This window comes from Podarcis pityusensis (genome assembly GCF_964106645.2).
Source record: "Podarcis pityusensis genome assembly, chromosome: 6".
NCBI lineage: Eukaryota > Metazoa > Chordata > Lepidosauria > Squamata > Lacertidae > Podarcis > Podarcis pityusensis.
In genome coordinates, this window is record NC_138030.1 from 10422999 (window position 1) to 10441011 (window position 18013).

Genomic DNA, 18013 nt, shown 5'->3' on the forward strand with positions numbered 1-18013 from the left:
AAGCGGCGGCCGCAGGGTTGCATGTGCGCCTGCGCACCTGCCGGGGCTGGCGGTTCAAACGTTGCGTAGCGCCGCTTCACTCCCCCTCCCCCTCCTTTTACTCACCGCAGACGTTATCGAACGGGATTGGTGGGAAGGCTTCGCGGGAGGGTTGTGATTGGCTTATGTGGCGATAGAGGCGGGAGAAGCCGGAGTTGAATTGGCCGTTGGGCGGCGAGGGACAGGAGCAGCTCCTGAGGTAGTTCCACGTTTGGGCCTGTCAGTATTTTCTCCTGAAAAGGCTCCTCCGTCGCTTCGACGACCTACAGTTATGCAGGCGGAACTTCATAGGGCCATTAAACATAATTGAGCATATAATTGATAACTAATTTTTTGTGTGGATTTTTACACATTTACACATTATATATTTATTTATATCCCGCCTTTTTCCCTCATGGAACATAGGGTGACTTACAACGTGAACTCCATGCTTCTATTAAATACAACCAAAACGGCACAGCACCAGCCCTTTCCATTTCAAAGCAGCCATGGTTCCCAAGGACCTTTCATTCAAAGCAGCAGCAGCAGCAGCCAGTTCACATGCCGACGGCAGAAGGACCCAAGGAGGGAGCCAGTCTGGCTTCTCCGGGGATAGAATTCCAGAGTGGGGGAACAGCCACTGAGAAGGCCCCTTTGGCAGACACACTTTGACTTGTTACCGTAAGTGTTGTATAAATGTACCAGCAATGAACTTGGGTGAGTTATGTGACATATATGTAGCTAAAATGGCACCATTCACACAATCAGCAGGTATAAGCACAACCAGGGGAACCCTTGATATTCTGTTAATACAGGCATCTGCTCACTCACACAAGGGCCTGCATGTGCATAAGTGAAATCACATAAAGTGGGGAGTACCCTAGGACTTGCCGATCAGAAGGTCGGCAGTTCGAATCCCTGTGACGGGGTGAGCTCCCATTGCTCGGTCCCTGCTCCTGCCAACCTAGCAGTTCGAAAGCACATCAAAGTGCAAGTAGATAAATAGGTACCTGGCAGGAAGGTAAACGGTGTTTCCATGTGCTGCTCTGGTTCACCAGAAGCGATTTAGTCATGCTGGCCACATGACCCAGAAGCTGTACGCCGGCTCCCTCGGCCAATAAAGCGAGATGAGCACACCAGAGTCAGCCACGACGACCTAATGGTCAGGGGTCCCTTTACCTTTTACCCACTAAAAAGCATGTTAGGCAGGTAGGATGAGCAGCCTAAACAAAGTCCTGCTGTGCCTCTACTCTCTTTGGGGCTTCGTCTGCCCTTAGGGGCGTCTTCTTCAGGCTCTGGGGAGGGTCTCCTCTTGAGCCATGAGGACTCTTCAGCTGGTTATTTATTTCCTGGTTTCTATTTATTTCTCAGCGCCATGTGTATACATGGTCATGTGTGAATAGATCATACATAAGATTCCTGTATTGCAGGGGGTTGGACTAGATGACCCTTGGGATCCCTTCCAGCTCTACAGTTCTATGATTCTATAAATATGGGGGTACCTGCACTTGGTTCTACTAATTTCCAGTGTCTAATCTGAGAGAAGATATGTACACTGAATTCTGAACATGGCAAAGGTGCTGTTGGTTTGCAGTTTTCCCAGTTTGAATGTATTCAACCTGCACATGTGTCAGTGATCAAAACTGCTTTTCATCAGTTTTGAGTCCAACTGCTTTGCCAATTACAGTCCAGTCTGGAAGAGGTATATCTAGCCTCAGTCACTCACACACTGGTTCAGATACAATAAACTACAGTGGTACCTTGGGTTAAGAACTTAATTCATTCTGGAGGTCCGTTCTTAACCTGAAACTGTTCTTAACTTGAGGCCTCCCGCTGCTGCCGTGCCACCGCTGCGCAATTTCTGTTTTCATCTTGAACCAAAGTTCTTAACTCGAGGTACTATTTCTGAGTTAGCGGAGTCTGTAACCTGAAGCATCTCTAACCTGAAACATCTGTAACCCAAGGTACCACTGTACATTCAACCCATGCAAAGGTAAAAAGTTTTCTGACTTTTGTCAGACTTCTGACACCCACCTACATTTCTGCCTTTTGGAATGCAAAAGACATTGTCACAATTCAATGACACATTGTTGCCATGCAAAGGCTTTGTAGAGGGCTTGAGAAAGGGCTTGTGAGAGAATGGCCTGGAAAGAGTCTCAAGGGCAACAGTCAACTCCCAGGCCTGAGGTTCTCTAACCTGGATTACACAATTATGAAGGCATTGCTCTCCAGCTCATCATTAGTTAAGGTCAGAATGGTGGTACCAGTGATAGGGCTTTTTCATTGGCTCCATAGTTGTGGAACACTCCCTAGAGAAATCCAACAAATTCTCTCTTACTGTTTTTAGACACTGCTGTGGATACCTTTTTGTTCCATCAGGCTTTCTATGAGGGGTAAGTATTCTTCTTTCTACGCTCACTGCTATATACTGTTTTAAAAACATTTTTTGCTGGTGTATTTTCTGCTCTGCCTGTTCTTTACTACTGTTTTTATTGCTACTAGAAATTATTTGGAAATATTTTATTCTGAAAGGCAGGGTATAAACAAATTAATTAATCTTAAATTCAAATTTATTAAATTGGATTCCAATGGCTTATTGGTAAATTACCCCCATGGTAGTGGATTGCCAATGAACCATTGGAATTCATGCGGAATTCTTTTAATTCTATGAATATAGCAGTTCTATGTTACTGTGCCATGCCTTCTAGTGAGATCATTGGCTAAATATGAAACTAGAAAACCTGATCTTGAAAATCAAATGAGATTTGACATTTTGAAAACTGACATTAACACTTTTTCTCATGCAATGATCTTTACTTGAAATATTTCAGAATATAAATGAAGTGTGATTAATGTATTGTTTTCATTAAACCTGCAATTAAAAAAAGAACAGACTTCAAACATGATTACAGCAGTCCTTTTAAAAGTCTTTTCATCATACGAAAAAGTACCATTACTTGGCTTCACAATCAATTCATTTTAACCTAAAACATGTCCAAACATTCTGTATTACAAAACAGAAAATATGATACAATTAATGAAAAAAGTCAAAATGCTGGCATCACCGTTTTGTTTCCACATCAATACATAAAAATGGACAACACATTAAATATTTTGTTATTAACAGTTAGAAATATTAACACTAAAAATCATGTATAAATTAGGAAATAATGTACAAACTATTTCCAAAGCGCTCTTTCAAATACAGTATATACACAACATTCAAGAAATTCTTAATGTAAGACATTTCCAACTGATGCGATGTTGCTGTTTTACTTGTTAAAATGCTTGTGGTCTTTAAAAAATGATTTTCAGCAATGCTAAAAACCATACAAGAAGCAGATGTCAAAGCTGGTAAGGAGCAATGCATTTTTTTCTGGCTATCAGTAAACTCTAATGTGAAGGTGACCATTGTTTATTCTAACACCTCGATGTTCTAGGCAGGCAATCCATTAGTGTTTCCCACTGCACCGGTGTGAGCCTCTCCTGCATCAGCACAAACAGCCAAGTCGTGACAAATGCCAGGAACATAGGAGACCCTGCAGTGTAGTTGCCATGCAACAACTGCTGGAAATTTTGCAGTGGCTGTTGGCCAGGGTACACTGCACCAGGGGCTCATGGCTTCTTGCAAAGGCCTCTTTTGATTGCTCCCTCTGAACATAAGCACCCATTGTTGTGCAGTTACATGGGTTGTGAGGGTTCCTCCTGCAGGCATGACCAAGCAGGCTAGGCAGAGAGTTATTGGCCATCACCCAAAAGTGCTACATGGCACTGGCAGAGTTGTAAATAGAGCCATCGCTGTGCTTAGTGCTATGAAGGGTTCAGAAAAAGGAAGACAGAAATGGCAATATAGACAAAAATTCTTCTTGATGAACAACTATACAAATGTTGATTTGTTTGCTTTGGGCCTGTGTGGCTTTGTATTTTCACTGACTGCTTGTTAGCAATGCTAGGTATATTGGAGTTTTCCCCCCCTATTGCTGCCTTTAAAATTATTAAATAGTTTTCATTTATACCTTTATATGCTCTTAATTTATTTTAAGTGGAATAAAAATTCCTAAATACATTTTGCAGAAGGGTAGATCTTGAGCAGCACTTTCTAGCAGCACTTTCCCTGACCCTCATACATATATAAATTGTCCTTCTATTTGTACAGTATTCTCATAGATCATTGGATCATTTTTTAAATAAATAGTAATATTGATATTTTTTGAGTCCAGTGTCTATTTTCTGGAGGTCCGTGTTTTTGAAAATTGGTATCTCAACACAAAATTTAAACCATCCAGATGTTTATAATATAATAAGTGATATAATATACTATATTCTTAAATTGAGTAAACTTGTGTACTCAAATTCATCTTAGATTATTTATCTAAAAAAAATCCCACCGCTTTTTGAGAAATCCTGTAGTTTTGAACAACAAACTGAACATCTTGCCAATTTTTTACAGTTTAAATGTTTTAGAAGCTTTAAGTTTGGTTTATTTATGTTTAAACTGTATGTTGGGCAGCACTTGCATTCAGAGCTGAGTGGCATCTGACCCAAGGTATCATAGGGAAAGGGCTGTGTGGCTCCCTTTTCTGTATGCAGAAGGGAAAGGCTGTGCCAGAAAGTAGGAAGCATGGGTGCCCCTCAGATACGCACCCCTGCAGAAATCATGGGAATGAGCAGTACTAGCTGAGGCAACTGAAGGAGAGGTGTGGAACTTGTAGCCCTCTAAATGCTACAAGGCTGCTGTCCCTGGGTTATAAGGATTTTACAGAGCAGTTTGTCCCTCCTGGAGTGATGATCTCCTTTAACCTACTACCCAGTATTGTCTTAGACACTGTCAGGCTGTACAGGAGCTTTGAGGGCTGAGCTTTATAACTGATAAAAAGGGCAGGCAAGAATTGTGAAGGAGCCCTGCAAAGATGAGGGGACCAAAGACCTACTGACTTCCTTTCCCTCTCTTTTCTGCCCTCCCCAAGTAGGGATCCATGTGATACTGAATGCCTGGTGTGTACCTGCTCTCTCATTCCCAGCAGGTGATCAGCATAAGAAACCCAGTGTGACCAAAAGACACACCGTGAGCAATAATTTTTATAGCAACAGTGCCTTTTAAATGCTACAATGTTTTCTGTAGTTCCTAACAATGCAGGATCCAGTCAGTTAAATATAATAAACAGTCCGTGAATATATCTGATTACTGGAAACAGAGTTTCCAAACTGCTACTGAAGCCAAAATACCAAGGAAGAGCTATCGTACTTAGAGTAGACCCACTGAAATAAATAGACTTAAGTTAGGCATGACTATCTTTTTGATTGATTGATTGATTGATTGAAGCAAATGATATTCTGCCCCTCGTTAAAAAAATGTCCAGGCAGATAATAAGGTTAAAAATACAAAAATCAAAACATTAAATTGCAATATATCAATTAGTCTAAATACGCTCATAAAAATATTGCCATTGTAATATATATGTCAACGATCTTATTACAGAAGAAAGACTTCAGTTAACTTGTCCGTTGATTTCTATCGGTCTACTCAGAGTATGACTTAGTTGAATGCAGCCCTTAAGTCTGTAACCTGATTTTGTTTATGGCTATATTTCTTGGTGGAAGGCTGAGTAAGTGGAAGGATCAGAAAATGAATTGGCAGCTAATCAGCTGTATGGGAAACATGCACTATCTCTAATGTGCATGCTACAGTTACTTTGTAGTAAAGTCTGGATGGTCATTTATGCTTCTCAACAACTTGTATGGATATGAAGCTATATTGACTTTTGACAGACTGAATCTTGGAGTTTGTTTTACCTACAGCCAGCTTGGATAACAAGATTAAAATGGTACTAGTGAATTTTTGCTTTGGCAGATAGAGGATCCAGATCCAGTTAGAGTTAAGCTGAGTTTGGTCCCACTGATTTCAAGCACACACTCACTGCCCTCCCAGTGAAATCAATGGAATTTTAAAGTGCTTCGCTTTGGCTGCATTTCATCATCCTACTGGCTAAATTTGTTCCGCAGTACATTTTATTATAAATGGTCATACTGCAGATATTTAAATCAGGTGTAAGTCTTTATGGTAGCCGTCCTAAGCACACTCAATTGGAAGTAAAATCCCACTGAATTGTTACTGAATGAATCATAGAACTTTGTTTTTACGAGAATCCCATTTTATGCCAAAGGCAACTATACTGGGTCTTCCCCACAGTGGTAACTATTTTGGCACTGAGTACACACTATATCCTGCAGTAAATTAGTTATGTGAGGGAAATTCATTTTCTTTACATACTTGCCGCCTGAAGAAGGAAGGTTCCTTGTGGGGACACTCAGTAGAGAAAGGCAAATCTCTTCCCAGAATCAGGCAGCCCCATAGCAATGGAAGCACAGCTCTTCTGTTGCCCTTCATTATTAGTCCGGGAGCCTGTAATGGCTTTGCCTTCTTGATAAGGCACCTATTTTCCAAGCAATGCAACAGATAGACGTATACAAGAGATGCAAGTCTCATGAAGCAACTTGCAGACTTATTTTTGCTACAGGACACCACAAATGTCCCTTATGTTGATGTCATCACCTGGACCAGGATGCATAAAAATGTGTCCTAGTATATGAATTCCCCAAGAACATTATACAATAGGTACAGAAGGAATCAATCTTTTCCTTTTCCAGATTCCTCGGCCACACACTAACTGAACCCATGGTCATATATCCAGGATAGCTGAAATAGAGTAGTCTTCTCTGGTGGCTTAGTATAAATTCAGTGGAACTACTGCCCACATTTCAGCAGTTTAATGCTTCTTTGGTATTGACCTGCTATGGGATATAAGGGCATCTTCCCATAACAGGGCCAGTTCCCAAGTCAGCAATAAATCCCAATCATAAATAGTTGGTGGAAAGGTGACTTAAATAGCCCCTACTTACTACTGTACTAATTTGTTGTTTCACTTTGAAAGTATCTAGCAAATCAAACTCATGCCCATACATTTCAGTATTTGCAGTTCAGAATAAAAACCAAGAAAATGCGCCTATCCCAATACCATCAAATTAGGATCTATTGATTTCAGAGGATAGTAGATACAAAATAATCTGCAGCACATTCAGGCTGTTTCACCTTGAAAACAATGCTAAGAGCAGTTACATGAGCAGAGCACGAAAAACTTAATTATGTGTGTTTGATGTATTACAGAATATTGTAGCCTTATAGATGACGAAGAAGAAAAATAGCTGGGTGTGATGTGGATACTGATGTTCAAGTAACCTCTAAAGCTAGACATCAAGTGAGGGTGGGGGCAGGAGAAGGAAGAACCTTTGCATTGTATCAACATACAGTATTATACACAGCACCAAAACATACCAAACCATTAAAGCATTGCCTTGTTACCAGTAGTGCACTGCTTCATATCCAGCATGAAATGAATACTATTTCACAGACAAATGCTCCTTTGTGCTAAGGGGGTTAACCAACATATTACGATTAATCAAAAACTGCCCGTACATCCAAGTTCAAAAGACGGACATAAATATTGAAACAAATCTGACACAGGTGCTTGTCCTTTTATTGCTGATAGTTTCCATACTGGCTCTGTTAAAAATAAGAGAGAGAGAGAGAAATTAACACAGTCATTTCTACAGACACATAGGCCTGGTTCACATGCAACACTAAACCAAACTATGGCTCACCATGAGTAAGTGCAAATACTCAGGAAAAATTGGGCACTTTGCTCCTCCTCAGCTTTTGCTGCTGTCATGCTATCTGGAGCTAAGCTTAAAGTTACGTCCACACCAGGCCACATGGTTTGTCCTCCAAACAAACTACATTTTTTTCTTGGCTTATGGCTCATGATTTGTTTAGGGGAGACAAACCATGAGCACAGGTTCAGACACACTCAGTTGTGTGGCAGCACCAGGAGCTAGGGAGGAACAAAGCAATCACAATTTTCTCCTTGTGTACTAGCATGCTTACTTATTTATGCTAAGCTCATTGGAACAGCATCTGCTTTGTAAGGTCCAGGTTCAATCTCCAGCATCTCCAGATAGAGCTGGGAGAAGCTCCTGTCTGAAACCCTGGAGAGCCGCAGGCATTCAGTGCCGGCAGTGCTGACCAACATGGGCCAATGGTCTTACTACATAAGGCACCTTCCTGTGTTACTATGTAACAAAAGCACCTTGAATTGGGACCAGTAGCATGTTGGAAGGCAGCGCAAGTCCCATGTGATCAAAGTAATGTGATTCTAGTAGGATGACCCGTTTTAACAACCTGACCCACCACCACAGTTTGACTAGCTGCAGCTTCCAGCCTGCTTTCAAGGGTAGCCATATATAGAGTGCATTACAGTAATCTAAATGGGAAGATTTACCTGCTCGTAGCCGTAAGGCCTCTGTTGCTGTGCAGATGGTCCTGTCTGTGAAGCTCTGTAGCTTCCATACTGTTGCCCCTGACCCTGTTGGTAACTGGAGTACTGTGATGAGGCTCCTTGGGCTGGACCTGGGAATATAACAGCAAAAGTCTTGTCAAGAGTTCAAAAGTAGGTTGCATCATGTCCTTAAAAGCCTGGCAGCAGAAGAATATAAACATAATTTTGATACATGCATAGTAGACTACATACTTAAATTTCTCTTTCTGAGTTTGTCTGCATATTTGTTTGCATATTTGTTTATATCCCACTTTTTAAATTGACAGAGCAGCTACAATAATTTAACCAATAATTTCATAAAGGTAATCTAACTATAATTTCAGAAACAAGGCAGCAACAATTAAAAATAAAAACAAGCACAACATATAACAACAACCAGCACGGCTCTTTAACTGAAAGTTGACTGACATAGGAAAGTTTTCACTGGCCATTTAAAAGTTAACAAAGCTGAGGCCATAATAATAATAATAATAGTAGTAGTAGTAGTAGCAGCAGCAGCAGCAGCAGCAACTCTGCCTCTACGACCAAGCAATCTTATTTATCCAGACTGCAGGCCTTCAAGGAGGGCTTGTGAAGCTGATTTTCACCCCCAGGCTGATTCTTTTATGTATGAAACCTGCTTTTATAGTGATAATAGACAGGAGGAGAACTGTATGTACATTTTGTTGGATTTCAAAGGTTCCAAGGCAGTACTTACTTTTGCATTTAGTTTTGGTGCTTTTCTCATGGTAATGACTAATAAAAACTTGACAGCAAGGATGATATCCCTGAACTTACAATTAGGCTCAAAAGACAGTTGCAGACACAGGTCTTATTTGCATTACTGTCCACTCCTTTGCATGTTGACTCAGAAGTAAGTCCCACTATATCAACAAATCTTACCCTTAGGTAAGCGAGCATGGGACCCTTCTGTGGTTCTTTTTGAATCAACAGGCTACTATAAAGAAAACCTGTGTGGTGTGGTGGTTAGAGAATTGGATTTATACTGGAGAGACAAGTGTTAAAATCCCATTCAGCTACAAAGCCAGACTCTCCCCACAACCTCTCTCTCTCTCAGCCCAACCTGCCTTGCAGGATTGTTGTGAGGATGGAAGGGGTTGGGACTACAAATGCTGCCCTGAACTCTTGGAATAAGGGAGGACTAATATCTGAAGGACTATTGTATTTCAATATTTTGTTGGAAGCCGCCCAAAGTGGCTGGGAAAACCCAGCCAGATGGGTGGGGTATAAATAATAAATGATGATGATGATGATGATGATGAAGAATAAGAAACCAGGAAGAAAGAACTTTTAATAAAGACTGGGGAAAGTTTGTTGAATATTTGAAAAATAATTGTAAACGAATTAAAACGCTAGCAGAGTTGACATAAAATGAACAGTAAAGCTAAATAAAGGAAATTCTTAGAGAAAAATTAATAATTAAGGAATTATTTTGGATATGCAGCAGTAAAGACAAAATGGAAGGATCCACAGATAGAGGGGGAGGGGAGGTTGATTTGATATGAATTATTGGTTTTGTTAAAGAATTTGCATGTTTTGTTGTAAAATTCAAAAAGGATAAATTTTAAAAAGAGAGAGAGGGAGAAAGAAAGAAAGAAAGAAAGAAAGAAAGAAAGAAAGAAAGGGAGAATGGGTACACAGTTGTGCAGAATCAAGCTACAAAGTAGAGCAAAGCAAGGCAATACACATTTTCTCACCATATCCTTGCTGCTGTCCTGGATAGCTCTGTTGATTTGGGTATTGCTGCTGTGAATACGTTTGCTGTTGTACAGTTCCCTGTTGGTATCCCGCCTGCTGCTGGCTATACTGGGAATTCCCTAAAGAAAGAATATCAATAGGGTTGATTTGCAAGCTAACCAGCACCCTACATCCACATAGGGTTCAATGGCATACTCTTATCTTCCATGGATGCAGCCAGTTTGAGAGAAGCTTATCCATAAAAGACAGGCATCACTTCCAAGCACTAATCTGTGTGAAAGGGTGAGTAATGTGCCACTGTATTCACACCAGTTCTCAATAAGAAATGGTGCCTGCCAATGCAATTACTCCAGCTCATGCGTCAGTTCCTTCATATGGCTACACTCACAGGGTTGCATATGGCACAGAGAAGTGCCTGTTTTTGCAGGGCTCACATAATACAGATTTCTAGGATCAGAGGGAACTTTTCAGTCACCTGCACCACTGAGCATGCATATACGTAGCCTGTGTGGAAACTTTAAAAAATAGAAATTCAGATATTTCAAGACTTGCACTTAAAAAAAGTTCTAGTTTGCCATGAAACAAGGGGTTGTAGACAATACTGTGCAAGGTTTCCTTCCCTCCAGAAGCAGACGAGTATACATAGGTGTAGTTTTGGCACTTAATGCTTAAAGACTGGAGGTATGTGGCTGGACTCAACAGCTGATTGACTGTTCAGTCCCATCCATCTAATCTTAAGGCTGCTTCAGAGCATGCAAATAGACACGACATGTTTTGCATGCTAAAGGTCCCAGGTTCAATGACTGATATCTCCAGGAAGGACTGAGAAAGACCTCTGTCTGAAACACTGCTAGTCAGTATGGTTACTAATAAGCTAGATGAAGCATTGGTATAATGGAAGTTCCTTTATTCAGTGCAAGCTGGGGGTAGTGGGCATTTTGTTGCTTACACTAACATAAGCACTGCAACACTCTCCCCTTAAGTCTGAAGCCCCTCTCTGGGACATGGGGTGTACTATAAGAGAAGAGGGCCAATTCATTGCCCTGCTTAATGGACCAAAGAACCTTGCAGCTGGGCCTTTGTTGTCCCCAACATTAGAAGTCAGTTGCAGCTGGCAGTTTCCTGGGAGGCACTTACCTTCAGCCCAGGGATTGGGAACCTATAGCACACCAAATGTTATTTGACTACAACTCCCATCAGCCCTGGCCAGTGATCAGGAAGAACGGGAGATGTAGTTCAGGAATGTGGAGGGCCACAGGTTCCCTATCCCTACTATACCTATTTATTACCTAGATGGCGGCTGGCATCTTCTTAGAGGAAGACAGAACAGCTATATCTTTGTACTGCTAGCAGCAGTAAAACACTGTTTGTTTGTGTGTGTGTACACACATACACCCAACATCTGATGCGTTCTACAAGAACTGCTTCCATAACGTCTTCTTACCTCCTTCATAGTAGTGCTGTGTAGAATCTTCAAATGATCTGTCATAGCTTTGTTCAGAATAAGATGACTGCTGGTACGCATAATCACCGTGACCTATGACAAAAAGAAAGGTACATAAGAAATGGATATTTTTAAAATTGATTGTGCATTTTTCAGATGCATGACAATTTCAAACTTGTATTACTATCAGCTGAGTTATGGCTCCTGCCAAATGTGTGATGTAGTGCACAGAATTCTGTTGACAGAACTACTCCCTTTGCAGAACTACAAGTCCCATTAGGAGGATGGGTAGTTAACACCTGCAGTGTAAATATGACTGAAGTGTAGCTCACACCTGGATTAAACAAAAAACATGGGGATTAAATCTCTTTAAAAGAGATTAAACTTAAATCTCTAAAAAGAGATCACTTAAATCTCTAAAAAGAGACGTGCAAAGGTTCAAACTCTGTTTTTATTTTTCTAAATTTTGGAGCTGTAAGGTTTACATCCCATGAGAAAGTTTCCCTTGAAACGCTTCAAAGACAAAGGACATAGGGTTTTCTCTCCAACTGCCTTCCTAGGTTTTTCTTTGGATACATTTTGCAGCTGTTTGACCCCTCTTGCTGCCTAGTTCCGTTCAGAGAGCCCACTGCCAAGAAGAAGAGTTTGGATTTGATATCCCGCTTTATCACTACCCGAAGGAGTCTCAAAGCGGCTAAGATTCTCCTTTCCCTTCCTCCCCCACAACAAACACTCTGTGAGGTGAGTCGGGCTGAGAGACTTCAGAGAAGTGTGACTAGCCCAAGGTCACCCAGCAGCTGCATGTGGAGGAGTGGGGAAGTGAACCCAGTTCACCAGATTACGAGTCTACAGCTCTTAACCACTACACCATGCTGGCAATCCTGGTGCGCCTTAACCCTTCTACTTGCTGACACTGCTGGTTCACCTGGCCCATCTAGTTCAGCATCCTGTTCTCACAGTGGTCAACCAGATGCACATCAGAAGCCTGCAAGCGGGACCAGAGTGCAACAGCCACTGGTATTCAGAAACATTACTGTTTCTGACAATAGAGGTAGAGCTAGTAGCCATTTATAGCCTTATCCTTCTTGAATTCGTCTAATCCTTTTTTAAAAGCCATCCAAGTTGGTGGCTATTACTGCCTCTTATGGAAGCAAATTTCACAGTTTAACTATGTGCTGTGGGAATACGTATTTGTTTTTGCCTCCTGAATCCTCCCAACATTCAGCTTCACTGGATGTCCACAAGTTCTAGTGTTAAGGGGGTGGGGGGACAATTTGCTCTAGTCACTTTCTCCATGCAATGCATAATTTTATACACTTCTATCATGTTGCCTCGTTTCTCTAAATTAAAAAGTCCCAAGTGTTGTTATTTGCCTCATAGGGGAGTTTCTCCATCCCCTTGATCATTTTAGTTGCCATTTCACCATGTGAATGGTGGTCCTTATTAGCACTGAATCCTGATCCATCCTGCATATTTTCTTTCTGCCTTTTGTGGTCTGGGTTCTTTGCTGATATAACCCTGTCCAAACTTACCTCTTTTCCCTTGGTTCAACTATGCCACCTACAAACTAGTTTGCCTACCACCACCCACCCACCCAACCCACCCCTGGCACAGTGATCTCAGGCCTACTTGCTTGAAAATAAAGCTCCAATAAATATCGTAAGGTCTTATTTTCAGGTAAAGGCTTGGGAGCATTTGTGTGGATTGGCCTCCGTCTTTCAATTCCATTCCTGGGTGCCAGAAGCCTTCTGCAGGTCAACGGCATTATGGAACCATGTTCCCCAATACTCAGCAAAATTACCATCGGGATAATATTGCTGGTTCATGGGCTCTGATGAACCTTGTCCATGACTGTATTGTTCACTGTAGTATTCCTCCTGGCCCATGTACTGCTGAGAGGAACCTACAAAGCAGAGTGAGAGTACCGTTGTCAGTCTACAGTGAGATCAAAGGTGGATAACTGAAACAACCTCTTTAAAGGGAGTGATACCCTATCTGCCTGACTTGTAAGTCTGTTCTATACAGAGGAGGTTCTGGCCTAGCACTGTGGGCTTCAAGTCTTGCCTCTGCTGTGAACTTCAGTGTGAGAAACTGAGTTCTATTAGGACCATAGCACTGGAAGTTTGTTTTGGTTCATTCATCCTGTGCCATTTTTGGGATCACACCCTCCCCAACTGCTCTTTGCCCTGCAACTACAAAACTGCATTGATGAGGGAAGAAGCCTTAACCCTGATTCCCCAGTGCTACTTTCCACACCTGAGGTAGGCCTCTCAGCAGTTGAATTTGCTGTTTAAAAAGACCCAGCTCACATCCAACCATGGATCTTCCATCTCATACGGTCATGCCCTTGGAACACACGCAACACTGCGGAGCTATACAGTTCTTAGTCCTTGGTTCTTATTTACCTTGCTGTGAAGGTCGGTAAGGGCCCATTGGCCGTTGGCCCATCATGCTGTTGCCTTGGTTACTCTGACTCATCATGGCAATGGAAGACTGCCCTTGGTAGTGTTGGCTCCCTGCTTGCGCAGAGTTGTAATGTGACGTTGCCGCTTGCTGGTGCATCATGGACACTGCAACACACACACACACACACATTTTACATTCTCAAATTCTCTACACAGTGCTCCACTACTACCACTGTAGCCCTGAGTAGAATAAACTTCAGTTTAAGAAATATATATTGCAACTGTACTTAAGTATATGTGAAATAACAGCATACGTTTACCTCCATCTCAATTTCCCGCCCCTTCATCTATTTTTAGAATATAAACCACCTGGGGCAGGGACCTATACTCTCTCTTTTTAAAGTACATCATTGATGCTAAAATGTAAGGAATCATAGGGTTGGCTGGGAGATCCCAAGGGTCATCTAGTCCAACCCCCTGCAATGCAGGAATCTCAACTGAAGCATCTATGGCAGATGGCAATTCAACCTCTGCTTAAAAACCTTCAATGAAGGAGAGCCCACAACCTCCCAAGGGAGTCCGATCCACTCCCTTCTCTGAAGGAAGCTTCAGACATATTTGGAGCTCTTCAGTAGCCCTGCTCTGAACCTGATTCCTGCCACTGCCCACCTCCCCAGGTCTGACCCTGTTATAAGTGGTCACAGAAGCCAAGAGCCCCATGACACTTTAAAATGGCATATCTATCCAACAACAAAAAAGGCCAGGCCAAACCAAGCCAACCATACCAGGATTGGACTGCATGTTGATATTTGTTCGTGAGACGTAGTTGCCTATTGATCCCTGGCCTTGCATTGGTACATTCTGAGACGCAGGCACTGTATGGCTATAGCCGGTTCCGGTTCCGTGGCTACTGACAGTCATGCTCAGGGAAGTCGTGGGCATGGTATTCTGGCCTGACTGTTGCATAGACACGTGATTGGGACCTAGCAGAAAGCAAAGAAGGAAACAAGGGGTGGCAATGAATATTGATTTTGAATCCTGTTCAGATTTTGCCTTCCTTCACTCTCGAGTTGCCAGTATCTAAGCTTTCCACATCTCTGCCACAGAAACTGTGCAGCCAGGAAGCTCAAAAACTATGCTCATGTTATGCTACTTTATATCTTACCTCTCCCAGTTCTTTTTAGATTCAAAATATGGACTTTGAAGGATTGGAATTCCCCCCCCCCCCGCCCCATGTCAGATTTGGGAATGGTTTGGAGTTTGGGAATGACATCCAGCGAGGAACCTAATTTGCCACAAATATATAGGACAGAAGGAATAAATACTTGGGTGGGGTTGGGAGGGAAGAGAAGGTGAGCAGGGAACCACGTGGGCTGTATAAAGTCAGGGGTAGCCAACACTGAGTCTTAACAATACCTAGAGGATCCCCAAGTTCTCAATCTCTGGACAGGGGGCCTACAATTCTAGGTATGCTTACTTTGGGGAAAGGGTACATCAGTACAGTGGGACTTACTTCTAAGTAAATTGCACAGGAACAGGCTGCATGAGACCTTAAAACAATTTGGCCTTTTGAGTGAAGAAAAGTGAAAGACCTTTTCTTCTGTGCCACATTTACATGCTCCCTCTTGGGCTCCCTTCACCCTTCAAAATGCTTGAAATTAGATCACTGGTGACAGAGCGAGAATTTGATGCTGGCAACCAGTGCTTTTTATGCTACCCACAAAAGCCGCTGAAGCCAACATACGCTCAAGAACTTGAACAGCACCCACCTCAGTGTTCATGGATCAATTCCTCCTATAGGAAATCCATTGTTGCAGAATGCTAGTGGCAACTGTATGAAGAATTGTAACTGATTTGTGTGCATATTTAAGCCCGTGCCGAGGTTTTCCACATGCCCGAGAGGCTAGTTAAACAGCCATAAAAGGCTCCTTTAGAAGCACGTTCGGCATTTGCGATGCAGTTGCCAGGCAACCATGGAAAGCTCACCATTGCTGATCTGACTCTGCATGAGGGAGGGAGGCGGAAGGCCTGTCCCGATTGCATCACTGAGGTTGCTCTGTGCATGAAGAGACTGGTTGGATGCGCTCTGATTCATTCCTCCCGGACCGAGGTTCATGTTTTGCGTCGGTGGCTGCAGATGGCAAGAAGGAGAAGGGGGAAAAAAAGATTCAGCAAGAGGGATTTGTTGTAGGAATAAGCTATGAGGGGTGGGGATCTGACAGAATTCCTGCCATTATTTATTATTATTAGACATTATTAATAATGAATCAACGCAGGAATAAGACTTTTCAGTAATGAAAAAATCAACAGCAATGATAATGACATATACGATCACCTTCATCTAAGCAGACCATGATGAAACAGTTTTTTGTTTTGTGTAGGAAATTATACAACTTTTGGATAAAAAGCACTGATATTTACAAAAGATTAACATCAGGTTTGGAGGTTAACACTGGAGTATGGAGATACATGAAAATATGTTAGATAATGGCAGCTCTGCTATTTTGTAATCCATTTTAATTACCAGACAGTTAATTAGAAAAGAGCGAACACACAATGCCCGAGCCTGTCACATTTAACTCCTAGATGAGCACTTCCAAAACAACATAAAATGTAGCTTAGCATTTTGAACATTTTGAAATATTCCAATTTTAACTTCACAAATGCAAACGATATATATTAGCTAAATAAATTCTGTGTCTGGCTTTCCTGTGCAGGTAAAACTTCCTTTGAAGTCAATAGAGAATTTGTGCTGGGTCATTGAAGGGACATAGTCAACATCTTTATATCTCTAAACCCAACCTTGACCTGGCCCAGTTTCATAACATGCATGTACATATCCAATGTTATTCAGTGTCAGTTAAAGACACCTCTTTTCCTTTGGTCTTTTAGGACATAAGGAGACCCACAAACTACAGTTGTACACCATTGTGCTGTATCTAGACTTTTGGAATTATTTGTTCAAAAAAATTCATTATTTCAAAATAGCTGTATTATATAGGCTTTTGTACATGCTGCCATGGGATCTTTTGGGATAAATGGCAGTCTAAATATAAAATAAAAATATTAAGGGGAAGGAGCAGCAGCAGAGGCCAAGAACTTTACTAGATAGCAAAATAAGGCAACTCTCCCAATTGCATGTCTGCATCCTGAAATGAAACATGTACATATCAGCACATACACCCCACCCAACTAGGAATGAAGTCTTATCACCCATTCATCATCTAGCTCAGTATTGCCAACTTCCACCTGGGAGATGGTATCCCCTTTTTAAGAGCCTTCTCCAGGGCAGGGAGATATTTTGCTGGAGGAGTTTTCCTACTCCATTGCCACAGGGGTCAAGCTTCTTACCCACCCTTCTCTCCCAACCAGTATAGAGCAGGCAAGAAAGAAGAAGAAATAACTAGACTAGGGATGGGGAATTTTTTCATCCTGAGGTCCGCATTTTCTTCTGAGCAGCCTTCCAGGGGCCACATGCTAGTGATTGTCAGGACTGGAGGCAAAAGTGGGTGGAGAAACAAATGTAAATTTGACCTTTCTACAGTAGGCTCATTTCAACATACATTCAGCCCCCCCCCGCCTGTCAGCTGGAGGGCCTGAGGTTCCCTACCTCTGTAGTATACAGATGCAATATCAGAATAAGGCTTGCTGCATCTCTGCAACATCACTTCCCCACAACTCTTGAAAAGACGAAAAGCCACCCTCTCCAGGTAAGGTAGTGTCCAATTTTGTAACAAGGTACTGGAGTTCAGGCCTGTTTAGAAGTCACATACTGAATGCCCTTCTCTACAGCAGACTGGGCTAGGTGAATTCTGGCAAATACGGCTTCAGACTGCCTTGGAGGGGTGGTGGCATTTGTATCATTTCTACATGCAAAAAACAACTATTTGCTAATTAAACAACCTATATTACTTAGCTTTTCAGGGATAAAGATTTTTTTCAGTCCCCTTCCTTGCAAGGAGTGCTTTTTGTTGTTATTTTAACAATTCAGAGGAAATTCTTAAATGCAATTCCCCACCTACAGTCCAGCATGGCAAAGTCCGCTCCAGCTCTTC

At 42.0% G+C, this 18013-nt stretch overlaps 1 protein-coding gene and 1 long non-coding RNA gene across 10 annotated transcripts in view; one reads left to right on the forward strand and one right to left on the reverse strand.

Annotated features, from left to right (window-relative positions):
- The first annotated feature begins 114 nt into the window (after positions 1-114).
- LOC308479603 lies at positions 115-7380 on the forward strand. 4 transcript variants are annotated; one of them, XR_013987750.1, is made up of 5 exons: positions 115-238; positions 445-735; positions 2366-2411; positions 4989-5083; positions 7184-7380. It is a non-coding gene; the product is annotated as an uncharacterized lncRNA (long non-coding RNA). The 4 variants fall into 4 exon arrangements; XR_013987751.1 differs by lacking the exon at positions 4989-5083; XR_013987752.1 differs by lacking the exon at positions 7184-7380 and having other exon boundaries at positions 4986-7020.
- Positions 7381-7532: 152 nt separating this feature from the next.
- The window catches only part of SS18L1 (SS18L1 subunit of BAF chromatin remodeling complex), a 20650-nt gene continuing 10169 nt past the window's right edge, over positions 7533-18013 (reverse strand). For 4 of the 6 annotated variants that reach the window (XM_081010335.1, XM_081010330.1, XM_081010331.1 and 1 more), the window contains exons 4-11: positions 15945-16089; positions 14744-14941; positions 13959-14123; positions 13355-13456; positions 11554-11646; positions 10109-10228; positions 8355-8482; positions 7533-7579 (exon numbers count right to left, since the gene is read on the reverse strand). In XM_081010335.1, coding sequence (XP_080866461.1) covers positions 7553-7579; positions 8355-8482; positions 10109-10228; positions 11554-11646; positions 13355-13456; positions 13959-14123; positions 14744-14941; positions 15945-16089 — 978 coding nt within the window. In that variant the 3' untranslated portion in view covers positions 7533-7552. Of the gene's footprint in view, positions 7580-8354; positions 8483-10108; positions 10229-11553; positions 11647-13354; positions 13457-13958; positions 14124-14743; positions 14942-15727; positions 15904-15944; positions 16090-18013 lie in introns of those variants that run through there. The other 2 variants (XM_081010334.1, XM_081010333.1) reach the window with 2 other exon arrangements.